Below are 27991 nucleotides of genomic sequence, written 5' to 3' on the forward strand. Positions count from 1 at the left end.
CAGCCAAGTGTGAAATCATTCTTAGAATTAGTTTTGGGTTATCTGTTGGGAAATCTCTAGTTATATCTGAGCTTCCTTTGGTGGGTGGGAACATGAACGGGTTTGTTAGAACATATTTGTATATGATTAATTATATTAAATACCTGCAGGAAAAGAAGCCAAGTGCCAGCTATGGTTCAGGGAGACTTATTTGAAGGAAAAATACAGAGTTGAAAAGGAAATAATTTCGCCTTCTTTTCCCTTTTCTGTCTTTGTTAACATGACTCAAAAACATCACCCCAATTTTCTATTTCACTTTCTGCTAGGAAGCTTAACTACCTTGCTTTGTTTTGTGAGGAGGAAGAACACTGGTTTGTGAATGTTTGTCCATTTTTGCTTTGTGTTATTGTTGAATTACACCTTATTCCAATTTCACTTATTTTCAGATTTGATTCTGTTTTGATTCACTTTTGTAGCAGCTTTAGTCAATTATCTTCTTGGGAAGTTATTTCTAGTTTACACTTGTACAAAAGGCTCTTTATGGTTGCACATTGGTGCACTCCTGGAAAGTAAATAATGAGAAATGATACTGTGGTGTCAGTTGTAGCATGCGTAAGGTTTGAAAACAAAACAAAAATCACACACTTTTGGTACCTGCACTGGGAAGCCTGTAAGAAGTATCAATTTAAGAGAATTGTGATCTGGCTTAAATATCTATTAACAGCTTTCTTCTAGAGATTTGGGAAACTAGGATGACCTTTTTTTCTCTTTCTTTCTTTCTTTCTTTCTTTCTCTTTCTTTCTTAAATAGGCTACAGTTTCACATGGCTTGCAAAAGAAATCTCTCTCCCGTTTTGTTTCCCACACCAATTGATTTATCATTTTGCTTGCAAGCAGACTTAGAATGTTAGGGCAGGAACACACTCACTTTTTTCTCTTAACTTTTTTGTTGCAGACCGAAACCAGTTGACTTGAATAAATTTTTCTGTGCCCTGAATGAAGCCAGCAACGTGGAAAAATCTTGCCGTTCAGGGCTGTCTGAATGTACATTTCAGCCACACAGTAAGCTGCATTTGTAGGCAGTGGACTGCTAAATACAACCATTTTCTCGCAGTAGAGAGTTAGACAGGTGATTAGCATAATTAGCACAGAGTAGGCTATACATATGGTAATGCTAAGTGTGTAAATGCCAGCTGCGGTGTAAAATTTATGTCAGGGGTCGACAGGGCTGTGTGAAAGTATTGTGTTACAGCTGCAGGTCAAAGCCTCCATTGCTTGCCTCCTTTTCTCTTGTTGGTGAATGTGCTAAACAGAGGAGAAAGACAGGCAGAAATATAACAGATAAGGCTTTGATTGAACAGTCCAGTTCTGTGCAAGTGGAGGTTGCTTTCGTGGGGGTGTGGGGGTGTGTCTTCTCTCTATTTTTAAAAATAGAGGGTTTTTTGCCTTTCTGCATACAGTTTCCAAGTATGTTACTGGTCTGATTGTGCATGAGTTGGAATTGGGGGCGGGAGAGTGGGGGGGGGGAAGCAGAGGGAAGTGAATTTCATAACTGTAGATTTAAACACAGCTCCAATGTTTATCTTCCTCCTCTGGCTCTCGCATTCCAACCATCACTTTCTCTCTCTCTCTCTCTTTAAAAGAGGTCTGTGGTAGTTATTGCACATAAGGGGCTTGGAATTATACAGTCTTGAAGGTGACAGCGTTATATGCAATAAAATCTCAGCAGCGCAACAATCTTCAAGCTGCATGACCAGCTTTTAGAAGAAGTGCCAGAAAGTTCCTCTGTGGTTTTGCGTGTATTTATTCCCCAGGTTCCTCCCACCTCCTAAACCACTAAATTCTTTCTAAATTAAAAATGACTAATGCAGGGGTCTTGTTGTATATGTGTGTGTGTGTGTGTGCATTTTAAAAATTATTATTATGAAAGGAAATCAGTGCTGACTGCACACATATCTAACATCTGTTGGGAAATTCTCTGTAAATCTCTTTGTTGCTGTCAACTGTTTCATTCACATATTTTAGATCTGCAACTTTCTTCTTTTGTCCCCCTTTTGTGTGTGTGTACTTGGCTATGAGAAGTTGGTGGTGTTGACAGAATATAGTTCACACCACTCTGACCTTGTGATGAAACTTCCTCACAGCCACAGGGGGTCCTTATGAACCAACTCCTAATCCAGCTAATCCTGATCGCAACAAAATCATGAAAGTGGCTCCCAGTGATGTGTGTTTCGCTGCACAGATGCAGAGAGGAGGAACAGTGCTGAAAATAAATCAGTCCAGTGTGATGTTCCTCGCAGGCTGGGGGAGCCTGTGTGTGAAGCTGGGGACGTCCATTGTGTTCTGCCCCATGCGGCCTCCAGGGGAAAGCCAATGAAAAGGGGACTTGGCTGTACATAATGGTGAGAAGACTGCTTAGAGCTGAGAGGTGATGTCAGCCCCACAGAAGCTGAGAGAAGTGAGCTGGGGTTAATGTTATGCAACAAGCTGAATGTGCTGTCACAGTGTGTGTGAGTCCTTATTGTGTGCGCGCGATTCTGGAAGGTTGCAGCTAACACTTGGCTCCGTAATTTCGCCGTAAACTGATGCCAGTGCTGAATTACACGCTTTGTTATACATAGGTGGGTTTTAATACTAATAATAATAATAATAATTAGTAGCAGTAGTAGTAGCGGTGGTGCTGTTCGAGTCTGGTGCTATTATCATATAATTTGCAGCAGGATTAGCACTATCCGAGACGAACAAAACTTTCCAGTTTGCTTTGTTTTGCAAAAAGTGAACTGGATTCGGATTTATTTATTTAGTATACCACCCTTCATATCTGAAGGTCACAGGGCGGCTCACAACATAAAAACACAAAACAAGAACACAAGATACCCAATACAGTGGTACCTCGGGTTAAGTACTTAATTCATTCCGGAGGTCCATACTTAACCCGAAACTGTTCTTAACCTGAAGCACCACTTTAGCTAATGGGGCCTCCTGCTGCTGCCATGCTGCCGGAGCACAATTTCTGTTCTCATCCTGAAGCAAAGTTCTTAACCTGAAGCACTATTTCTGGGTTAGCGGAGTCTGTAACCTGAAGCATATGTAACCCGAAGCGTATGTAACCCGAGGTACCACTGTAAAGCAAACATAAAGTGCTTGCTTCGGCAGCACATATACTAATAAAGCAAACATAAAAGCGAACCAATGCCGCCACCCCCGTTCCATGAACGCATTGGAGAACTAGACTCCCTTGCTTGCAATGCTTCAGAAAAAGGATTCCCATATTGCATTTTGCATTACGTAACGCACAAGCAAACGTCCTTAGATTTAGATTATTACTTTGAGAAATGGTTGCCTTGATGGAGGCAGCTTCATCCTAGGAGCTGGTGTCCAGAAAGAAATATCAAGATGGAGGGAAACTGTGAGAGGCTGCAGGTTTGGGGGTGGGGGGTAGGGAGTGGGGGGGGGGTGGACGGCTGACCTGACCTGATTGTGTCCAACAGTGAGAGAAGTTCTGCTTCAAAGCCACTCAGAAAGAAGCTGCTTAGGCAACAACAGATGGTACAGCAAGCAGCTGGCATAGAATACTTGAAAGAAACTGTACCTTGTTCCATAATATGTTCATTCTCCTTCGTTTGCCTGGATCTTAAGTTTTCCTCTGTTTTGAAGTGTGTCTCTGTGTGTTTTAACCTAAAAATGAGGTTTTGTTTATTCTACTCAGATATTCTGCATCTTTTTTAAAAAATACATTGTCACAAACATCTGCTTTTTTCCTATAAGTGTCCCAATGAAAATAGCTTTGTTTTTTTAAAAAACAACAACAACCAAAAACAACTACTGTTCTTAACCACTCAGGAAAACAATTACACATTCACAGAAGGGCCATTCAGAGGTTAACTGCGAAGCTCAGTCTAGGGAGAGCAGCTTATTGCTATGGGACAAAGCAGCATTTTCCTTGTTATTCCTCCAGAGGGATATATGTGTTTCTCTGTGTGAATTTCATATATGGAAGAGAGGATTAATCCTTATTTACTCTAAATTCTCCCAGTAGCTAATGAAAAGTTTTACTCAGCAGAAAATTTGCACTTGGAGGTCCCGGTTTCAAGTGCAAATGTACAAATACTATATTATACCATTATTTAAAGCATTAAAACGTGACCCTCTGTTTTCTGGACAAAGAAGTCTCATCGACAACAAGGAGGGATTAGAGCAATTTGTATTAATTCTCTCTACCACATATGGAACTTTTTTTTGGTCAAAATGTTAGATTTCTGCCCCTACTGTTGTACTAAAGAAATGGAATCCATGATTTATAACTGTTCCATGAGAATCATCATCGTATTACGACGCCTTCATTGCTTGTCTCAAAATGTGCCAGCATCAGGCATCATACAACCCCACTGCCCCTTTATGATAACACCCATGCCAGTCTGCTTATCAGTGCAAAGAGATTTCTCCAGTGTGTATCAGTATATCTGTAGATCAGGGACAGGGAACCCTTTTCAGCCCGAGGGCTGCATTTCCTGATGGGAAACTTGGGGGCGGCACATGTCAGTGGTGGGCATGGCCCCGAGGCAAAACATAGGCAGGGCAATGGATGTGGCTGCTGTCCTTTTCACTGTAGGCTACATTGCACCCATATATAAGCCAGAATTTTGGGTGCCTACACATTCCCCATCAGGGATGCGGGTGGCACTGTGGTCTAAACCACTGAGCCTCTTGGGCTTGCTAATCAGAAGGTTGGTAGTTCGAATCCCCATGACGGGGTGAGCTCCCTTTGCTCTGTCCCAGCTTCTGCCAACCTAGCAGTTTGGAAGCACACCAGTGCAAGTAGATAAATAGGTACCACTGTGGCGGGGAGGTAAACGGCATTTCCGTGCACTCTTGCTTCTGTCACGGTGTCCTGTTGCGCCATGTCATGCTGGCCACATGACCCGGAAAGCTGTCTGTGGACAAACGGCGGCTTCCTCGGCCTGAAAAGCGAGATGAGCGCCGCAACCCCATAGTCGCCTTTGGCTGGACTTAACCATCCAGGGGTCCTTGACTTTTTTGCCTTTTACCATTCCCTATCAAGGCAAGCAGGAGGTATAATTGTGCGTCAAGGACAAATTCCTCCTGGGCAAAAGCACTTGAGAAGGGATTGCAACACAGCTGGTTAGGGGTAGGGCCTGGGGAGAGTGCCAAGAGGCCTGGAAGCCTGCATTGACCCACCAAGCCTGAGCCCCCCTTCTCCACACGAGGAAGAGCCCAGATTGGACCAGGGCCCCCCTTACTCGGAGTAGCTCTGTGCCTGTAACTGAAGTTTGAGCATAGAGCACCTTCATGTCAGCTGGATATGAAGTTAGCAGGTTTTGCAGCCACTGTGTGCATCAGCGCTAGGAGTGGGTTTCATGCAGTCCTCCCCCCCCCGACCCACACGTTAACTTCACTGTCTGAACACCTCTCGTTCTCATCCTTTGTGTAAGCCCATCATGGCCCCGAACGACCTAGAGCCATCCTTGGGCAACAATGAACCTACCACACTTGTGCAGAGGCTTCAAGTTGTCACTGGGCTCTATGTCCCACCAGGAGCCCCTTCACCTTCACTGGGGGCTTTGATACACTTTCAGTTTGCTCACAGAGAAAGTGGAGAAGTTGGGCACCAGACTCTCCCTGCCTCCATCCTCTTTGCCTTGGGCTCAAGTCTCTTAGCGTCCCCACTTTGCCTCATGTGAAAGCGGTCTCTACTGGAGCAAGAAACTGGGTTAAAATGAGTGGTTAGGTCTTTGGGGCTGAATCTCTGTCCAGTTTGAGGCCTTTGGCAACTCCTTTTTCTCAAATGGGCTCTAGGGTCTTGTTGGGTCTTGTTGTATCTAGTTCAGCCCTCTGTAGTGGTGGCCAGTCAAATGCCTTCAGAACGCTTAAAAACAGCAGCTCATGAGGACAGTAACTTCCCTCTGTCTGGCACTGAGAGCCAGTGTGGTGTAGTGGTTAAGAGCGGTAGACTGGTAATCTGGGGAACCGGGTTCACGTCTCCACTCCTCCACATGCAGCTGCTGGGTGACCTTGGGCCAGTCACACTTCTCTGAAGTCTCTCAGCCCCACTCACCTCACAGAGTGTTTGTTGTGGGGGAGGAAGGGAAAGGAGAATGTTAGCCGCTTTGAGACTCCTTACGGTATTGATAAAGCGGGATATCAAATCCAAACTCTTCCTTTTCCTCTTCTTCTGCAGCATTTCAGACAAGGAATGCTTCCAAACTCTCCTGGGGATGCTGTGGATTCAAACTGGTGATAAAGCGGGATATCAAATCCAAACACTTCTTCTTCTCTTCATTTGTCCTTCAGAAAGTGAAAGACTGAGAGAGATTGTTAACCAATGTCTAACCCCCCAAGGCAGGCTTCGTCAAACTCGGCCCTCCAGATGTTTTGAGACTACAATTCCCATCATCCCTGACCACTGGTCCTGCTAGCTAGGGATCATGGGAGTTGTAGGCCAAAAACATCTGGAGGGCCGAGTTTGAGGAAGCCTGCCCCAAGTCTAAGGACTGGCCATATCCAGATATCCACATGTTTTGGATGTGCACACTCTCTAGTACTAATTTAAAACCAATGCCTAACCCTCAAAACCCCACGTCTACCCGTCTTATTGAGGCAGGCGTTGTAGATGTAACAACGGGAGAGGGGGTTTGGTAGTACTTTAACATAAAGTCTGAAACCTCTGTCTACGAGCCTTTTCCAGGCAGGTATTTTAGAGGTGTTTACTGTCTTTAATGCAACTCTGTATTAGCTCTGGAATTATTGCAGTGGCCATGAGGACATTCCCTGGATGTTCTCTCTAGTCTAGAAAGAAACAGCCCAATGGCTTCACCTAAAATCAAACTGGTACCACAAAGCTTTCTGCAGACAGGTTTTCTGGGCTGTTAAGTTATAAGGGAATGGGTGGAGATGGGTCCAACACCCATTTAAAAACAAAATCTTACATCTATAAAGACATTTCATGCTTCCCATCCTCTCCCAAATGCTACGCTATGACAAGAACAGAGGCAGAGAGATGAGCGCCGAGGGCCTTCTGGCGGTTCCCTCGCTGCAAGAAGCCAAGTTACAGGGAACCAGGCAGAGGGCCTTCTCGGTAGTGGCACCTGCCCTGTGGAACGCCCTCCCACCAGATGTCAAAGAGAAAAATAAATACCAAACTTTTAGAAGACATCCGAAGGCAGCCCTGTTTAGGGAAGCTTTTAATGTTTAATAGGTTATTGTATTTTAATATTTTCTTGGAAGCCGCCCAGAGTGGCTGGGGAAACCCAGCCAGATGGGTGGGGTATAAATAATAAATTATTATAATTATTATTATTAGACATACAACTGCCCAGGCTTGTGCCCCAAAGAGGTCTCTTTTGTGCTGCTAATGCAGCAAAAACAAGGCGGGAGGCAGCAGTTACGAGTTCCCAGTCTCTCACAGTATGTGCATCAAATGTTAGACTTTTAGGGTGGTGTTGCACTGTGCTCCACAATTATTTCAGGATATGGCCCTGTTTTGCTTATACCATCATAAATGATAAGATTTGTGAGGCATCTAGAAGTATGTCAGTGAAGACAATGATGAATGGAAGAATGCCAACGCAAAGAAGCATTTCAACACTTAACATTTCTGGAAAAGCAAAGGCAACTGGGACATTTCAAATGATTGTTAAGAGTTTAGCCCCTTTCTGTGAGTCAGCTTTTTGCTACTCCTTTACGATCGAATGTAATTTACTATTGTGTGTGGTGCTCGGTGTTTTAAAACAGTTTTTATGTACCGGTGAGGTACAGAGTGTGGCCTAGGGCTTGGTAATAGGATATACAGAGCCTTTCACCTCTAGGTCACGAGTTCAAATATGCCTCAGGTTAGAAATGACTGGAAGCTGCTGGCACCTGGCAGCTGTTCAAGGGGCTGAGAAATAATGCAGCTTTTTCTGGGCAGGTGTCCACATCACAGTTATCATTCTTTGTGCTCATTGTAGAGAAGAGGGTTAGCATTTCACAAACTGCCCTCCAAATACGATTGGCTATTTGCTAGAAAGGGCATTTATATGTATGCTATCCTAATACAAGATAAATTTCCACCATTATTTGAGCAGCAAGATGCCTTTGCGTGAGCAGGGTCATCTAGGATGGAACATATAAAAACCGTTCTGAAAATGCTTTTTTTAAAAATGTGTTTTTAAAAATACATTAAATTTTCTATAAGGCTCACCATCGCCCTCTCGTGCCACATTGTATATTGCAGTTAAAACACACTCAAAACATTTTATTTGAGCCGTATAGCTGAGTCTCAGGTTAGTTGAAGGGCGGGATTAGTTGTGTGGTGTGGGACAATTGTGTATCTTTAAGCATGTATCCACACACAAAGGGGAGTGTGTGTGTTGTGGGGACAAGTGTGACAAGTGTGCAGAACTTGACACTTTTACTGACCTTTCCTCATTGTGCTCTGCTGCTTTCAGAAATTTTTGAACCTGCCTAGCACATTTCCTGTACAGGAGCTGGGCATAAACCCCCGAAAAGCAGTGGGATATAGGCCCCCACCTCTGCATGGGGCATGTGTGCGAAAGATGTGTGCAATTGTCCCACACGTCTAGTTTGCACCTCAGTTCTGCTGGACAGACCAACTTGTTAGCCTCTGCTGTATCTCGAAGGCTCTTTCCTAGATCAGAGCGTTCTGAGGTAATGACTGGGTTCTCCCACCCCCGCTCCCTGGCTAAATTCAAAGCCTACTGATGTAATCGTAGGGGAATGGCCCTGCCAGGGAGCTTTGCAGCCAGGAACTCCCAGGAACTAACCGAGTATGTTTTTAATGTGCATAGAGGTTGAAAAGGTGGCTGCTGCTCTGGTCCCAGAGACAGACAGCTTGGACCCAGAACAGTTCACATGCTGTCTTTTACAGTCGTATCCTTTTGGATAAGGCGGTGTGGCAAATTTTAATGGAAAGCAGTAACATTCCAACCTGCCCGTTGCCAGGAATGAGACCCTCAAAACGCTATTACGATAGGCGTATAACTTATATAACCTGTCAAGATGAAGACTTGTACATTAGCAAGAAACTTCGGCATGCTTGCTTAATTTTTTCCTCTGCTTCAGCCGTGAAGATGAGAACATCTGCAGTGTTGTCTCAAGGAGTATCTACTTATTTCTCTAAATCATCTTTGCCAACCTGGTCCTCAGATGTTGTAGGACTACATAGCTGGCTGGGACTAATGGGAACTGTAGTCCAACAACTTCTGGAGGGTACCTGCTTGGCAAGGCATGCTCTAAATGACCTCTAGACTGGAGCCAAATCCTGACAAGATGGGAGTTGCGCTCACACCGGAAAGAACAGATGTATCCCTTGGGAATGGTCCTGGGTTCCAAGCTATCCCATGAAGCCCAATGGTTTCAGTAGCTGGGAATGTTGATTCTTAGTTCTGTCTAGTTCATCAGCTATGACTGTTCCTTGACTAAGATAACCTGGTCTGTAACCCATGCCCTGGTAATGTCGCATTTTGATCCCTGCAGTGGGGCTATGTGGGGCTGCCCTTAAAGAGGACCCAGAAGCTTCAGCCAGTACAGAATGCTGTAGCCCAGCTGCTGCACGGTATCTCAAAGTAAAGCCACATGCAACACCAACCTTTTGGGATCTGTGCTTGCTGCCAATATGCTACCAGTTTCAGTCTTGAGTGCACAAATACCTGAAGAGCTCAGTGTAATAGGGCTCGAAATACCTGATGGATCAACTCTCCTGGTATGTCCTAGCTGGAGTTTTTAGATTTTCGGAGGAGGCCCTACTGTTGACGTGATGATAGGGATTTCCTATTGTATGCTGATGTGTAGCAGGTTTTTCCCTGTACAGGCACCTCAGTTATGAACCTCCGTCCAATTGGAGGTACAATTGGCCCCTTCTTTTCACCTCTTTCTGCCAGTGAATAAGGGGCACCATCCAAGCTTTGCGCTTTAAGTACCAGTGTGGTGTAGTGGTTAAGAGCGGTAGACTCGTAATCTGGTGAACCGGGTTTGCTTCCCCGCTCCTCCACATGCAGCTGCTGGGTGACCTTGGGCCAGTCACACTTCCCTGAAGTCTCTCAGCCCCACTCACCTCACAGAGTGTTTGTTGTGGGGGAGGAAGGGAAAGGAGAATGTTAGCTGCTTTGAGACTCCTTAAAGGGAGTGAAAGGCGGGATATCAAATCCAAAAACTCTTCACTCTTCTACACTGCCACTTACACACACACACACACACACGGACTGTTAACAGTGAAATGCAAAAGCCACACCTGCTGTCTGATAGGGCTTGCATGCATCTGTGTTGCCATTTGCGTGCACAGAAATTTCAGTCCGATTTTTAGCAGTCACCACCTCTCTTGGTCATGAAATTTAGGTCCCACTCAGAGCCGTCTTTCCCATAGGGCTTAGTGGTGCGTCATGCCAGGGTGCCGGCCTCTCAGGGGCGCCCCAGCAAATGGGGGAGCTGTGCAGCTTTGCTGGCGGCCTCCCCTTTCCCTGCACACCCGCCAGCTGCGCCCCACCAACTGTATTGCTCTCCTGCAGCGGCATGGGGGAGAGTTGCGCCCCCCAGTGGTTGGCAGTGCACAGCTTCACACACCCACTATCTGTGGTAATTTGGGGGCACTGGGCAGATATTTGCACTCTGGCGCCGCATCTGCTAAAGACGGCCCTGATCCCACTCTTTACTCATAGGAGCCTTTCCCACCCCTGCCACCCATGTAGATGAAGTTTGTTGAGCTGTTTGGGTGGGATCCTGCTCTGTATGCTTCCCAAATTAGAGGCTGGGCTGCCTGCTATATGCCTTTTGTCCTTCTCAGTTTTGGGTGCTGTACTTGTGGAACTCCCTTTATCGTAGGGAGTTCAATATCCTGCCAGATGTTGTTAGACTCACATAATCCCTGACTATTGGTTGGAGGTTGATGGGAGCTGGAGTTCAACAACAGCTTTTGAAGTGTTTCGTTCTTCCAAACTTTTGGCCATCCGGTTTGAGTCTTCAAACCTTGAACAGTGAGTGTTGTTGGTTGTGGGAGTTTTTAATTGGCTACTGCTGTTAAGTAAGTGGTTTTGTAATCTTTGCAAGTTTTGTCTAAAACCATGTCAGCTACCTTGATCCCCAATAGGGTCAAAAAGCAGGGTGTAAATGGAAATAATAAAACGGATGATAGTTTTATTCCATCAAGTCTTCAGTTGGTAGGAAAGGCCAGGATGTTATTTCCCACTTTCCTATGCAGAGAACTATAATAACTTTCACAAGTTACCGGCTTTCCTGAGAAAACGTGGCTTAAAACCAACATAACGAGGTTGTGCTCAGCTAAATGTAGACTTCCACGCCATCTATTTCTCCTTATTGATATTATCTTGAGTTGTTATTGATCTGCTCCATAGTTAAGTGGGTTGTGGCCTCAATGAAGAAGTTCAGGATGCGACCAAATAGCTCTAGAAACGTAAAATCTCCCAAGAATGTTTTAATTTATTCTTCATTTGCAGTGTAAAGAAGTATTTTTTTTATTGCATTGTACTTTTGTACAGTGGTAACCTCGGGTTACATACGCTTCAGGTTACATACGCTTCAGGTTACAGACTCCGCTAACCCAGAAATAGTGCTTCAGGTTAAGAACTTTGCTTCAGGATGAGAACAGAAATTGTGGTCTGGCAGCGCGGCGGCAGCAGTGGGAGGCCCCATTAGCTAAAGTGGTGCTTCAGGTTAAGAACAGTTTCAGGTTAAGTACGGACCTCCAGAACGAATTAAGTACTTAACCCGAGGTACCACTGTAGTTACCTTTTTTGATTTATTGCATTGTTACTAAGATCTCTTCATATAATTTATATGTCGTTATTTACAACTTAAACACACAAACATGAAAAATGCCATTGTTTTCCATCCTAGTGGAAGAAACAATAAAAAAGGGGAGGATTTTTTTAAAAAAGTTGAAGAAGAAAACCACTGTCATTGTGGTGTTTAACAGAATCTTTCGCAACAGCTTTTGTTCTGGGCAGATTGTTTGCTATGTATGTTTCCATTTGTCAGGGTGCCGTCTCTCCCTGCTCAGAGTCTACCAAACTCACCCAAGCAGACTGTCTGAATTATTTGATCACAGACCACTAGTTTTCCATGGCATCACAAGTGTTGTGGTTAGCACTGGAGCACACTGTGCCAAACTGCCATATGTGCTTAGGCCTATCAATTCACTTATTCACCATCCATGAATATGGCGTACTCCAAGAAAGGAACTTGGCTACGTTGGCCATGCTTGTGCTAGTCTGCACTACTGAGCAAGTAGGAATAGGTTTCTATATTAATGTACCCCCATATATTAAGAGCAAAGGGATGCGGGTGGCGCTGTGGTCTAAACCACTGAGCCTAGGGCTTACCGATCAGAAGGTTGGCGGTTCGAATCCCCGCGACGGGTGAGCTACGGTTGCTCTGTCTGTTGCTACTGCCAACCTAGCAGTTTGAAAGCAGGCCAATGCAAGTAGATAAATAGGTACCATTGCGACGGGAAGGTAAACAGCATTTCCGTGTGCCGCAACCCCAGAGTCGCCTTTGACTGGGTAGTTGCTCAGGACAGAATCTTTTCAGCAGCGGCACCAGCATTGTGGAACTCTGTACTCCAAGGAGGCTGGCTCTTCATGTCATTCTTCTTGGTCTTTTGGCAGTGTTACCAGTAAGCGCTTGAAGTGCTTAAATATAATACAGTGGTACCTCGGGTTACAGACACTTCAGGTTACAGACGCTTCAGTTTACAGACTCCGCTAACCCAGAAATAGTGCTTCAGGTTAAGAACTTTGCTTCAGGATGAGAATAGAAATCGTGCGGCGGCAGCGGGAGGCCCCATTAGCTAAAGTGGTACCTCAGGTTAAGAACAGTTTCAGGTTAAGAACGGACCTGCAGAACGATTTAAGTTCTTAACCCGAGGTACCACTGTAATTAAATAGCAGAAAATGTATGGAGCATACAAATTACAGTGGTACCTCGGGTTAAGAACTTAATTCGTTCTGGAGGTCCGTTCTTAACCTGAAGCACCACTTTAGCTACATTAATGGGGCCTCCTGCTGCTGCCGCGCTGTCAGAGCACGATTTCTGTTCTCATCCTGAAGCAAAGTTCTTAACCCGAGGTACTATTTCTGGGTTAGCGGAGTCTGTAACCTGAAGCGTCTGTAACCCGAGGTACCAGTGTAATGATGAACTTTTCCAGACATTATACTTAACGATGTTATACTGACAGTAAGAGCTGTTTGACAGTGGAACAGACTCCCACTGGAGGTTGTGGACTATCCTTCTTTGGAGGTTTTTAAGCAGAGGTTGGGTGGCCATCTGTCATGGATACTTTAGCTTAGGTTCCTACATTGCAGAGGGTTCGACTAGATGGCCCTCAGTATCCCTTCCAACTATACAGTTCTGCGATAGCTGTTTTAATTATGAATCTTCATGATAGATTGTGAATACAGTGGTGCCTCGCAAGACGAAAATAATCCGTTCCTCGAGTCTCTTCGTCTAGCGGTTTTTTCGTCTTGCGAAGCAACCCTATTAGCGGATTAGCGCTATTAGCAGTTTAGTGGCTTAGCGGCTATTAAAGGCTTAGCGGCTTAGCAGCTTAGAAAAAGGGGGGGGAGCGAAAAAAATTGCAAGACTCGCAAGACGTTTTCGTCTTGCGAAGCAAGCCCATAGGGAAATTCGTCTTGCAAAGCGCATCGAAAAACGGAAAACCCTTTCGTCTAGCGGGTTTTTCGTCTTGCGAGGCATTCGTCTTGCGGGGCACCACTGTAGCTTTTAGGAATGACAAAAGAAAAGGATAGAAATATGTGTACAGGTTTGCTCGTCTTCCTGGGTTGATCAGAGTGTGTTAGATGTGTGAGGCTGATGTGTCAGCCTGGGTGTATATTGATGTTAAAGGCGTCATATAAAGTGGCATTTTCTTGTGGAGAGGTCTTTTGTTCTTTGAAAAACTGGAGCAGAGTTTTGGGGGAAACAGTTTGGAAAAATTATCAAGCAGATGTTTGTGCGAGAGTACATTATAAGGTCCTTACACTTTAAGGATTAAAAGAAAAAAAAACTACAGGAAAGGCAGTATTCACACATAGTTCTTCCCTTCTTGTGTATTTTTTTTGGGGGGAGGGTATTACTTCTGATCCATTTATATAAACTTTTTTAAGAACTGTGAACAATTACATTGCAATTAAATACAATTAATTGTATTAAATGTAATTTTAAATACATTACAGCTTTTAAGCTCGAAAACAATCCACTATGTGTATATATAAATATAAATATACATATATATACATATATATATGCTACTAAAATATACAATGCTACGTAATTGACGAAATTCATTTTCATGGGAATAAAATGCTTTTAAAACCCATCTAGTTATCTGTCACTATTCACTTATTGGGTTTATGGAGAAAGGAAAGAGCGCAGCTTTTCCTGCTGACTATGATGTAATGCTGATTAGCTAAATTTGCCTTGTTAAGTGAGATTAATATAGTTTGACAGCACCTTGAGTAAGAAGCAATAATTTCTGTTGATACTAAACAGTTGGTCACTTTCAGTAGAGATGAGGAATGCTGTCTTTTGTCTTGCACAAGACTGGACCTCTTGGCTGAAATTAGTGTTAAATTCCATATATTCCAAAAAATAAAATAAGGTATAGATTTGGGGATGGAATAGCAGAGCATGTATTCCTATGGGGATGTAGAGATTTGTTATCATGTAAACTGTAGGCTGGAATATCAAAATTCCGCCGGTGTCTTTGTAAGATGAATTAAAGCTTCAGAACTGATGTCCATGTAAACTTTGTTACAAAAAGCATAAATTACCTAGCAATGAAAGCGAGGGGCTTGTTTGCAAACGCATTGTTTTGAGATGAAAATTTAAAACCGAAGGTGAAAACCAATTATCCAATGTTTTTGTTTCATCTTAATCAATAAACAATTGTGTCCTTTCTTCCCAATATTAATAAATTAAAAATTAAAAGTGGGACCTGACAGCATCCGGAGAGCAACAAGTTCCTCATCCCTGGTTTAAAAGATGCTTTAACCATTTACTTTTTTTAAAAAAGAGGCTCTGGCCTACGGTGCATTTCAGGTTGTGGAAGGGGGTGCTTCTGGTTTCTGCAGTTTCCTCTGCTGTTCCGCTGCATCACGTGCCATTCTAGAGACGATGGAGGGATGGTTTTGCATGAGGTGGGGATGGAACAGTCCTAGTGCATCTTTGGATCACGGTGCTCAGTTCTCTAGATGCAAGCAGTTGTGACTGTTATTAAATTCGTCATTTTGTTTTTTAGTTTCCTTTGGTTTTTCCCCTCTGTGGCTGCAATCTGCCTTCTCAAAGAAGGTACAGGGCTATAAAGACTAGGACTAGCCGCCTAAGAAACAGTTTCTAACCAAATGCAATTTTGGTTTTAAACACAGTGTAAGGTAGTCTCTGTGGGAGTATATTGTATTTAATTATGGGGTATCAGAGTTTTTGGGGGTCTAACAAGGCTAACCAGGGGGGCTAACCAGACTGGGGTAGCAGGCCTGTTGGTTTTTTAATGTCTGATGTAGAGTTTTTCAATTTCGTTGTTCTGTATGGGACAATGACAATAAAATTATGGTATCGTAATCCTGTATACCTGGGAGTAAGCCCCACTGAAAACCACGAGACTGAGTAGAGCTATATAGGATCGCACAGTCTCTGACTTCATTTTAGCTTCCTTTAGACCTTTAGGCTGCATAAATGTGTCTCCTTGTTAGGTTTCTTGACTTTTTAAAGATAAAATTTGCCTTGGAATCCAAATTCTGGTACATCCTAGCTCACTGTAGCGATTCTAGACACTTGGAATTGATTGCTTAAGTGTAGCTGACTCTGTTCCTCTGAAACTGCACCGTTATGTGACCCTAACTTAACAGTATTTTTATGTTTTAACTAGCAGCAGCAAGACATACTAATGCTCATTTACTCTTTCCCTCCTACCTCCTTTTTATGGAAGATAAACATTTCCCCTTCTGCCATTGCCAAATTATTTAGGAGAAGAGTGTAAATTGAAGTCATTTATCTTGAAATGTGCCATTGCAGCAGACTGTTTATACAAGTGCAAGAAATTGTAACAGAGAAATATTTGGTCTGGTCTGCAAGGAAAAGGTTCATTTTTTTCCTTTTGTTAATAAACTTTCTACGTGTGGAAATTTTGGTGTGATACTGAAAGACCATGTGTCTAGCAGGAATCAACTTAACACACACCTCTGTTTGTGAAGTAGGAACAATTAATTGATTTATTTTTTATATATAAAGGGAAATTTCTGTCTTTCTGTAGATGAAATTAGCTCTCTTTAAAATTGCTTCAGTTCTTAACTGGCTACAGAACATTCCATGCATATGGGAAAGTTTATTGGTGGCCTGTGAGCTCTTAGAATGTGAATCCAGAGTAAGTTATTGTTGGCTGATCCCAGGTTGTAAATATTTGTCTGTCAGTTGGTGGACGAGTGAGTCGGGAGTTAAGTTACACGCGCCAGAAGATTGGAGAAGAGGCCATGTTTAATCCCCAACTCATGATTCAGACACCACAAGAGGACTGCGCTAATGTGCTAACAGCAGAGGCACTCCGACAGCACCTTGATTCTGCACTTCAAGCCAGCAGGGTACACGTGTATATGTACAACAGGTAAGGTGGAATGGAGAGAAAAGGCTATGTTATTTTAACTTCCAGGAAGTAAGAATAGCTTAGGACCTGACAAGGAGGCACCAGAGTGCCGTGGTCCCACTTTGAATTCTCCTGCTGTTAACACGTGAAGACGAATTGATGCAGAGGAGATAACACAAGCTTCAGAGGTGCATCTCTGCTGCGAAACTTCCCCCTTTCGGCAATGCAGTGGGAGTACAGTAAATGGGATTGCAGCGGACTTGCACATCTGCTTTTCAATATTTACAACCCTCCCAGCAACTCGTGTTCCTGGAGGGCCACTTTGAAGGAAGCAAGCGGAAATGGGCCGGTGCCTTCAGCCTCACAGTGGCTGTCTGTCTAATTCTTTTAGCCACAGATGCCTCTTTCTTGGTTCCCATTTAGCATCTCAGTTGGCAATGGGGGGAAGGGGATAGGTAGCCCCTCGAGAATTAGTTTTAGCCCTGGAATCTCCAGGTGTTGACCTTAGCTTAAAAAGTCTGAAGTTACTCTGAACAAGGTGTTTCAGAAAATAATCGTTCATGCCTCTATGGTACTCATACAGATTTGGTATTGATATAAATGAAAACAGCACTTCCCCCTTGTTTAATTTGTGTGTTTTTCATTTGTTGGTATGCTGACATATATAAATACTGCCTTATGAAAATCTGTGATGCTAAACAAAGTTTTTAATTAAGGTTAATAGCACAGGTTTGGACCTAATCTTGAGGCATTTACAGTCTGTCATATTTCAAAGTCAGAAGCTGTTTTCGATACAGTGTAGATAAATGTGCAGCATAAATTTTGCCTGACGCACTAATGGGTTTCCAAGTAGCAAAAAGTCCTTAGTGTTCACCAATTGGTAACATAATAGTCACTCCAAACAATTTGTCTACAGTACAGTATTCCAGGTTTTGCTTTTCAAAAGTCTTTAAGTTGGTGCCTGATAAACGAGAGAGGGTTGTGTGTGCAGTCCGTTTCATTGTTTCCAAAGGGTGAAGGAAATGTATTGATTGAACAACTAAGTCAACACTGTATGCCACTATAATCTTTCAGGATTTTAGCTCCATGGAGGTTAACTAATATAATTCAAATTGTAGCATACCAGAAGAGTGACAGGGTGTGTCATGGCAAAAATGATGCCAGCAAAATAAACCTCCAAATGAGCAAAACATTATTACTATTACTATTACTATTACTATTACTATTATCATCATCATCATCATAGCCCGCCCATCTGGCTGGGTTTTCCCAGCCACTCTGGGTGGCTCCCAGCAGAATAGTAAAAACACAATAAAACATCAGACATTAAAAACTTCCCTAAACAGAGTTGCCTTCAGATGTCTTCTAAAAGTCAGGTAGTTGTTTATTTCCTTGACATCTGAAGAGAGGGTGTTCCACAGGGCGGGCGCCACTCCCGAGAAGGCCCTCTGCCTGGTTCCCTGTAACCTCACTTCTCGCAGGGAGGGAACCAGCAGACGACCCTCGGAGCTGGACCTCAGGGTCCGGGCTCAGCGATGGGGATGGCAAGGCAATCATACCACATTGGACAGAATACTTGATCGCAGACACATCTGGAAATAGGGTTCCCAACCATTCCTGCACAATTCAAGCCCTGTTTACAAAGTAGCATTCTGTGTAACAAACAAAAACTGCCCTGTTTTGATGATTGCACAACAGGCCCCTTATTCAGGAGTTAAGAGTGCTTCATCTGTGCTTCACAGTTCCCCTAAAGGTGTACCACCTACGTGGGGGACATTGAAAAAATAATTGTGTGTATTTATGGTTTTGATGTGATTTGCTCTTAATTTTTTACAGACAATGGAAATTGGAACACTTATGCCATAAATCAGGGGAACCGATCACAGAAGGATACATGGACAAGGTACACATAATACGTTGTATGCTTTCCTCTGTAAATAATAATTTTGCATTGAACTCTTTATCGTTTCTTAATTTGGCGTGTGCTTTTTTCTAACTTTGACAGATCATAGAACATCTTTACCCTTGTTTAATTATCACACCTTTGGACTGTTTCTGGGAGGGTGCAAAGTTACAGTCGGGGACTGCATATCTACCGTAAGTGTTGTTTTCTACAATATAAACCGGCTTGGACTGCATGGTAGCCTTTCACGTTATTATGATTTGCTCTTATGCTGCACTGTCAACAAAATATCAGAATTCGCATATATGTGACTTTGACAAGGGTTTTGTCTTAATAATGGAGGTGGAGTCACAAGACAAACAGCATGCTCAGACAAGACTCTCCATCTGCAGGAATGTAGCTGCATAGGAGAAGTCACATCAGACCCCGGGAACAGCTGCAGCGGTTTCACGAAGGTTTCACATCCATGTGCATCTGATCTTGGATCAGATGTTGCTTCCTCCAGGCATTCAGCTGCTGCCTCATGCTTGAGCCATTCCACAAAGACCATGGACCAGCTTATAAATAGTATCTCAACAGACAAATTTTTATTTGCAACCTTTAGTCCTCCTCTTTAACAGCCAATTTAGAATTGACACTGATGTGATTGAGCTTTGAACTTTATCAAGGGTTGTTTTCTGGAGTCATTTTGAAGATCTGTGTGCCCTGTGTCTTAAGGTGCATGCTGTGGAAAGGAAACAAGTATGCACGTTTCTGGAAAATCGGTCTCCTGGTAGATGTCCTGAGTTTTTGCAGTGCTTCTTCTCAGATGAAGTGTGCTGTCACATTTCAGCTTTCCACACATTTTTGCACAAATATCTTCCAAAAGCCAACAACCTTGAAAACAACCACTAATCTTTCTTCCCATGCAAGAAAAGGAAGGAAAGGAAAGGAAAATAAGAGAGAGCAGCTTTGTCTTTGTGGGGCAAGGCCAGGGATACTTTCTAAAGCGTTGTGGAAATGGTTTCACAACGCATTCACCATCCTGAAAACAAATGCCTGTGAATGCAGAGAATCTCAATCTGTGTTCAAGCTACTTCCATCATACTTTTAGAACACATGTCCCAGCAGCAACAAAGGTTATTTTGAGGGAAATAAGCTTTGTTCCCTCCTTGTTTTTAATTCTAACATACAATAGTACCGATGGCCTGAGAATTCTCTTTGGCTGAAAGTATGTGAATTGTCGCCTTGAATTAAAAATAATAATCTCAGGAAGAAACTAATCCTTTGTTTATTTGATTGTTCAGTGGCACAAGGTATCTCTTTTGGAAGATTGTTATATGTAACGTAATGTGTCCATCAAAGAGTTAATTTTTAATCAGTTTAGACATTTTTGGTTAATTATGCAAGACTTAGCTTTTGTGTTATTGTCTTTGCCCTGGTTTGCATGTCTCTGTAAAAGCAATTTGCAATGGCCATCTCTTAACCTTCAGTGTAGAGGGGTTTTTTTTTTGTTTTTTTTAGATGGGGGAATAAGGGGGTTTGTGTTTTCTGGTTGGGAGAGTTTGAATAATGACTTAAGCCTGGTTAAGCAGATACAGTAGTTTGAACCGCAAAATAAGGCAGCCAAAAGCCTTTATAGTCTATCAACATCATGAAATCAAAACTGGAGGTAGGAGAAAGAGAAAGACCGTCATGATGGTGGCAGCAACTAGTGCTCAGGCATTTTTGAGTCGATGGCTAAGTTAACAAGAGTTTGAAGGAACACAGTAACTATAAAAAAGCGAAAACCTTATTGATTACATATGAAACATATATTCAGAGGCAAGCAATTCCTATGTGATATGAAATCCTTTCTCCTTTTAAAAGTAACTAAGAAGTCAGTAATCCCAATTTTGAAAAGTATTGAAAGGCAAGATCAGACATTAAATTTCTTATCCATTTGAACATCCCTGGCCACACACATGAATCCAACATGATGTGGCAGTAAGATATTGAAGATCAGCCAACCTCAGTGTCTGTAATTTCACAGCCAACTACAATAGTGTCATCACAGTTCTAGAAACTGCATTTAGGTAATATTTGTAACCTCCCCATTCAGATGTTACAGAAAAAAACATTTATTTTGGGATGGGTGGGACTATTCACACGAACAAGTAATTTGTTGTCTGAAACCAGCCCTAATACCGTATTTTTCGCTCTTTAACACGCACCTGACCATAACACGCACATAGTTTTTGGAGGAGGAAAACAAGAAAAAAAAATCCAAATGAAACAGTGGATGTATCATTTTTGTGCTTCATGCTGTGGCCACAGACATGTGATTTGACGGTGAGTTTGGGGTAGCCCAATGCAAAAATCCTGAGAATCCATGTGGATCTGTGCTTTGTAACCACGTTTTTGCACCATTGTGGCCCCAGGCAACAGTGGGTGTGTGATTTTTTTGCTGCAGGCTGTAGCCATAGACATGCTGTGTGATCTGATGGTGAATTTGGGGTGACCCTGAGGCAGAATGCAGGAAAGCAGCAGCCTCCTCTACAGCTTTCCCTCCTCCGTGACACGGGATCTGATTTTTGCCCCTGCACTCGGGCCAGTCTGCTCCAGAGACCACACATTCGCTCAATAACACGCACAGACATTTCCCCTTACTTTTTAGGGGAAAAAATGTGAGTGTTATAGAGAGAAAAATACGGTATATGATTTCTCAACAGTGGCTACTGAAGAATGAATATCACATGTAGCACAGTTTAAAATAGGCAGTCTACTCAGAGTAAGAGTAAGTTCTACTCAGTTAATAGGGCATAATTCACTTTTAGGGTGAATTATATCCATAGTTTGGGCTTTTGATGTTTATATAAGGAGGGGAGGGAGGGGGAGAGGTGTATATTGTGAGTCAGTGTGAAGGTTGTTGATGCCTCTTTGACCACTATGTTCCTACTCTTTTGTTTCTCCAGAGGGAAACCCCATTTGCAGTGGACCAACTTTGACCCCTTAGAATTCTTGGAGGAGTTAAAGAAAATAAACTCGCAAGTAGATACCTGGGAAGAAATGTTGAATAAGGCAGACGTTGGACATGGGTATATGGATCGACCTTGCCTGAATCCTGATGATCCTGACTGTCCCATCACAGCACCCAACAAAAATTCAACCAAAGTAAGTTAGCTTGGCCTTTGTTGGCTAACTCAGGAAATGTGGAAGGAATGGTGGAACCCTACAATCCTCTAAGCCAGCCTCAAAAATAAATTTCAATTTAACCCTCCTGAAAGTCCATTTTATAGGTACATGTGGGCAATGTGTTGCCTACAGTTGTTCTTAGAAATCTCATAATAACAGCTTTCATATTGATTTTTAATTTTTTCTGAAGTGTCTCTACCTCATGATAACTTGAGATAAATGATAAATGATTATGATGTGATTGGGATGAAGAGTCAAAAACCTGGAAGCAAATGAAGATATGATAAACAAAACATAAAATGGATTCCAGAACAAAACAAAACAAAAAATCCAAAAAAGATAAGATGGAATTCAGATGTGATACTTTCAGCTCCTCAGAAGAAGAGTTGTGTGCAAATGTGCCAAATAAATACCGTATTTTTCGCTCTATAAGACGCACCAGACCACAAGACGCATCTAGTTTTTGGAGGAGGAAAACAAGAAAAAAAATATTCTGGATCTCAGAAGCCAGAACAAGAGGGATTGCTTAGCAGCGAAAGCAGCAATCCCTCTTGCTGTTCTGTCTTCTGTGATAGCTGTGCAGCCTGCATTCGCTCCATAAGACGCACACACATTTCCCCTTACTTTTTAGGAGGGAAAAAGTGAGTCTTATAGAGCAAAAAATACAGTAAATGGCTGGCATTGCCACCTGGGCAGAACAGTCTTGACCAGTCTTGTTTACAGTGTTGTTTCACATCCTCAGAGAGAAGATTTTTATTTAAGAACTCCTTTCAGCTTTGCAAAACAGACCATGGCTTCACCGCATTTTGATTTAGCACTCCTGTTGGAATTTCCATTGCATGTATTTGTTCATGGGTTGCAGACTGCTTTCTGTCTGTCTCCATAGATCTTCATTTGCTTGTTGTTCCCGGCATCTCCTGAATATATGTTGCGCTTTTTGGATTTTCAAATGTGGGCATGATAGAAGGAGAGAGCGAGCGGAGGAATAGGCGATCTTGGGAAAGAGATGAAACGATTCCGTATGAGTGTCTTCCTGGGAGTGTGGATTTTACCAGCTGTTTGTAGTGACATGCAGTACTGTCTTCAGATTTGTTTATGCCCTCCTGCAAAGCAAGGGATTCTAGGATATCAAAGTGACTAGATTTGTGAGGCCACTAGGGCTGTTCACCAGCTATGTCTACTAAGTGCTAACTGTGACTGCCATGTGAAATGTTTATCCCTGTTCCGCTTCCTCCAACTGTTCCTATGAACTGGTTCTCTATTTTGGCTCAGGAACATGTTTCATAATAGAGGCTGCTTTTGATTTAAATTATAAGTGGTAATATTTGAAATTTGCATGCATATGTGTATGAACAGAGAGAGGGTAAGTGGGGAGGAGAATGAATGTGTTTTAAAAGCATGCATTATTGGACGAAAGAATCCCAAATTCGTTGTGCATGTTAAAAATAACGGTCTTGCATTCAGTTGTCACTGAGCTGTGATGGTGGAACTGACTTTGTTTTATGGTTTTAGTAGCTTGGATCCAGAGCTTACTTTGTGTGAAGAGAAGTCACTTCCACTCACACTAGGGTGGGCTGCTGGTTTTGCCTGATTCTGCCCCTCTCCTACTGCAGCCCTCTCTGCAATGCACACCATTACAGAGATTTATGCTTCTGGAGGAGAACTTGAGGGGCAACAAAAGGAATAGCCCCTAAAAGAATACTGATGTATTCATAGGATTTGAAACTGAATGAACTCCCTTGCTGTGGTCACTAAGCTTCAAGGCAAAATGGGGCCTTCCCTTGCTTCCAGTTCTCCATATTTTGTTTGGTCTGCAGTCTAGAGACAGGAGCAATTTAGTCCAGTGTCAGAGGTCTATACTCCATGGAAGGCAACAGGAATGTGACCTTACAGATTCCTTGACTCCCTAGGTATATGAATGTAAACAGTAAGAACCGTGCTCTTACTTGGTCCCTCAGTAAATGGAGAATGTTCTAGCGGTTTCGGTCATATTCTTGTACCTTTTCTAGGAGCTACCAAGGAAATGAAGTATTCAACGTTTTCTTTTTCTTTTTCGGTTGACAGTCCCCAGTTGCTTCACCCACCGGCACATTTGCACCCAAAAGAGCAAAATATATACTAAAGAACAAAGTTCTGTTGTTGTTCACCTCTCTAGGGATTCAGAATGCTAAAGATCTGTTACACTTCCCTGAGTCGGTTGGCCAGCCCAAGTCCTTTCCAACTGACCATTAATTATACAACTTCAAGGGAAGTTTTAATTGCCTGAATTAAAGAATAGTTCGATCAGGCTTTACATTTCCATGGCAAATACAATTTTCGGTGTTGCTGTGAGGGGGATACTAGAATGGGTATTATGATACGGCAACTGTATTTTCCAAGGGTGTTTACTGGAGGGAGAATTACAAAGGACTATGTTTAATTTGATAACTGACAGTTATTTAATCCTGACACTTATTAGAAGCCTAAGACCCAGTCTGGGTGTACATCGCCATGTAAATGAATTATGGCTGAAAGACAAGGTTCTTGACATATGCTTCTTCCGTCAGTCCATAACTTGCATGGATTTAACTTGTACATTTTCAACTTTACGCATATGGCAAATTAAAAGTGAAATATAAATAAAAGGAGGCAGGGTTCCTTTGAAAAATGACTTTGTCAATCTCACCCACCACACAAGGGGTTTTGACTACACAGTTTGGCTTTAGGCACAATCCCCGGAACATAACCCCACATAAATATGAAGTATTTTTACAGTTCAAGTATGTTCCTGACTACTGCTTAACCCACACCCTGAACCCTTTCAGAGCTTGCTTCAGGATTTCTGTGTACTAGCAAACTTGTCTTTGGGGAGTCCCTGAATTCATCTTAGTGGTCCTGTTTCATTTTATTGTCTTGTGCTTTCTTCTTTTGTTTACCTTTTAGCCTCTAGACGTGGCCCTTGTTTTAAGTGGTGGATGCTATGGGTTATCCAAGAAATATATGCATTGGCAGGAAGAGCTGATCATTGGTGGCACAGTTAAAAATGGTACTGGGAAACTTGTCAGGTAAATACCAATGGCCTTGTCTCATATATCTTGTTTCTTTCTTTTGAAAAAAAAACACAAAAACTCTCTTGAAAACCTTTGCCACCTGTGGGCGAGGTGTTGCTAAGCTGGGTTGTCTATGGTAGGTCGTGAAATCTTCTTCCTGACAATTTAATTGCTTTCTAGAGTAATATTTCCTACTACATATTATATGAACTTTTTGACAGTTTGTACTAGTTACATATGCTTTCTGGACAGTGCAGTTCCACTTTGGGTGTAGGTCATCTAGAGTTACTGCTTTATTACGGATAGGTAGCCGTGTTGGTCTGCCATAGTCAAAATAAAAAAATTCCTTCCAGTAGCACCTTAAAGACCAACTAAGTTAGTTCTTGGTATGAGCTTTCGATCTGAAGAAGTGTGCATGCACACGAAAGCTCATACCAAGAACTAACTTAGTTGGTCTTTAAGGTGCTACTGGAAGGAATTTTTTATTTTATTTTATTTTTTGCTTTATTACGGGTTCAGCCAACTTGGAAGGACACAAAATTGTAATTAATGTGTAGTTCACATTTAAGCCACAGTGCTTTTGTTCACGCTTCACTCATAAGGTCTCTGTAGCAGCAGGCCTCTGTATTTGTTTCATATGCAAAAATACTTAGGTACAGTATTTTTTTCATGTTGTAAGCTGACTTGAGCATGGTTTGAATTGTGGAAAGGTGGTATACAAATAAAGTTATCTATGTATGTTTGGATCAGGAGAAGAAAAAGCAAGCAATGTATTATGGAAAGTGAGTTGCCAGAGAGCATCCTTCAGCATCTAATAATGGAAAGATTTTAAGCAATTCAGCTGGGAAAATAGAATTTGTTGTTCATTCAAATGTTTGTCACTGTATGCCCAGGGTACACTTACACGGACCTTACATGATTTAAATGTATTCTGTCTCATATGTATAAAAATTGGGGGACTGGTTTAAGGTAACGATCCTGTCTTCACTGATATAACCTTACTGCAAGTGAAATAGTTCTGGTCCCTGGAACAAAGTGACCCCCAATAATACCATAGCTGTACCAGTTTATATATATATATAATTTGCTTTATTTCTCCAAAATGAATTTGAGACATTGAACAATGCAAATTATTTTAAAACGATGCAGTGTTTAAAAGTTTAAAAATCACATATACCAATATTAATATAAAAAAACTGAACAACAAATATTTATAGCTACAGCATTTAAAAAATAAAAAGCCAAAAAAGAAAAGAGTTTCCCCCCAGGTGCCTGGGATCCTGTCTTGCAGAGGATTTGTTACAAATTTGACTTTAAGCAGATGGCTATCAGAGCCTAAAGATAATTTGTGACTTTATTCTGTTTTATTTCCCGGCATTTATTCCCCAGCTTTTTGACAAACACTCAAGGTGTTTTACAGTCACAATAAAGCAACACATAATGAAAATGAAGCGGAAATGAGGTGAAGCGTATTAACGTACAAAGCCTCCTTTTGCTTTGACAGCCCCTTGATCCACTTGCTCCTGAGTTGGCTTTTCCAATGAGCAGCGGTTCTCCGAGGTCTCAAGCAGAGATCTTTTCCAACCTTGCGAACCCAAAGGTCCCTTCAAGGTGCTCGTTTTAGAACGCCAGCCACTGAAAATGTCATTGTTTAAAATGTCTGCCCTAAACCCTTTCCTCCTTCTAAGCTCCCACCTCCCTTCCTCTTGCAGTGCCCAGGCTTTACAAACCATGTTTCAGTTAATGACTCCTAAGCAAATGTACGAGCACTTCAAGGGGTATGAGTATGTTTCGCACATCAACTGGAATGAAGACAAAGCAGCGGCAATTCTGGAAGCCTGGCAAAGGATGTATGTTGAGGTAAAACCAGAAACCTACCTGGTGAACCATTTCTGGTGGGCTTTCCTAGTACAGTGGTACCTGGCGTTACATACGCTTCAGGTTACAGACTCCACTAACCCAGAAATAGTGCCTCGGGTTAAGAACTTTGCTTCAGGATGAGAACAGAAATTGTGCTCCGGCAACGCGGCAGCAGCAGGAGGCCCCATTAGCTAAAGTGGTGCTTCAGGTTAAGAACAGTTTCGGGTTAAGAATGGACCTCCGGAATGAGGTACCACTGTCTGCTTGTGCAAATGTCCATGGTCTATAGAAGGGATGGGAAAGCTGTTGTTGGGGATCCATCTCCCATCCTCATCCCTGGTCCATAGCGTTCATAGACTCATAGAATTGTAGAGTTGGAAGGGACACCAGAGGTCCTCTAGTCCAACCCCCTCCATATAGGAATCTCAGCTAAAGCATCCATGGCAGTGAATGCTTCTTCATTGAAGCTCCATACAGTAGAACTGGCTTGTGGGATAAGTGTGCCCTCTGTTTAGAACAGTAGCAGCAAAGGATTTTAAACTTACCTTTTTGCTTTCAGCCTAGAGGAATTTGCCAGCACCATTGTGAGTGACGTTAAAGAGATATACAGCATTTGTTTTCACTCGTGAATTTTAAATCCTGGTGCGCTCTTCTGATTTGCTGATCCGACAGTGAACTGCCATAGCTTTAAAGAGCTCGGCTGGCTTTAAAAACACTTGGTCAGTGTGGTTATCCAGCAAAGGTGTCTGGAACACATTAGCCAGCCACAGAATCTGTTCACAGCTGCAGTCCCATTGGTGAGGTCATGTGACATTATCTGGCCTTTGTTTCCCAGGGGTTGACCTCTGCTAAGCTGCTTGTGACCTCTCTAAAGTGCCCAGCCAATGAAGAAAGAGAGGATTGCTCTTAAGAATTTGTTGTTTTAGATTAGAGGCACAACTGATATAACAACAAATCAGTTGTAGACTCTTGGATCGAGAGAGCAAAAAAATTAGACGGGGGTGGGGGAAGCAGGGGAGACTGAGCGTGAACCGTCTTCAGTTTCACTATTTCAAATAAATTGCCATATTCCTCTCCTCTGGGGCGCACAATCTTATTTGATCTATAGCAGCCTGCTGAGTCTCTCTACCAAGTATGGCAATTATGTAACAAAGAGTTAATGACATATCCGTGTGTGTGTGTGACACACACACACATACACAAACAAATAAAAGCTGGTTTTAAATCATATCCCCTGCAGGAACGCATTGTATTGTCCTCCTTTCCTTGATCACTGTTCCCATCTCCTTCTCACAGATCGTCCATCAGAGTGTGGCACAAAACTCTACACAGAAGGTGCTTTCCTTTACTACAACTACCCTGGAAGATATCCTAAAATCGTTTTCTGATGTCAGCGTTATCAGAGTTGCCAGCGGCTACCTATTAATGGTAAAATGAACACAATATTGCTTTGATTCTTCAT

The 27991-nt window shown here is 42.5% G+C and overlaps 1 protein-coding gene across 2 annotated transcripts in view; it reads left to right on the forward strand.

Moving 5' to 3' along the window:
• The window catches only part of PTCH1 (patched 1), a 112616-nt gene that overhangs the window by 38352 nt on the left and 46273 nt on the right, over positions 1–27991 (forward strand). For both annotated transcript variants that reach the window (XM_082241493.1, XM_082241492.1), the window contains exons 3-9: positions 16416–16605; positions 18421–18487; positions 18590–18681; positions 21421–21619; positions 24563–24684; positions 26382–26529; positions 27826–27957. In XM_082241493.1, coding sequence (XP_082097619.1) covers positions 16416–16605; positions 18421–18487; positions 18590–18681; positions 21421–21619; positions 24563–24684; positions 26382–26529; positions 27826–27957 — 950 coding nt within the window. The remainder of the gene's footprint in view (positions 1–16415; positions 16606–18420; positions 18488–18589; positions 18682–21420; positions 21620–24562; positions 24685–26381; positions 26530–27825; positions 27958–27991) is intronic.

The sequence above is a fragment of the Podarcis vaucheri genome (assembly GCF_965113315.1).
Source record: "Podarcis vaucheri genome assembly, chromosome: 11".
Classification (NCBI taxonomy): domain Eukaryota; kingdom Metazoa; phylum Chordata; class Lepidosauria; order Squamata; family Lacertidae; genus Podarcis; species Podarcis vaucheri.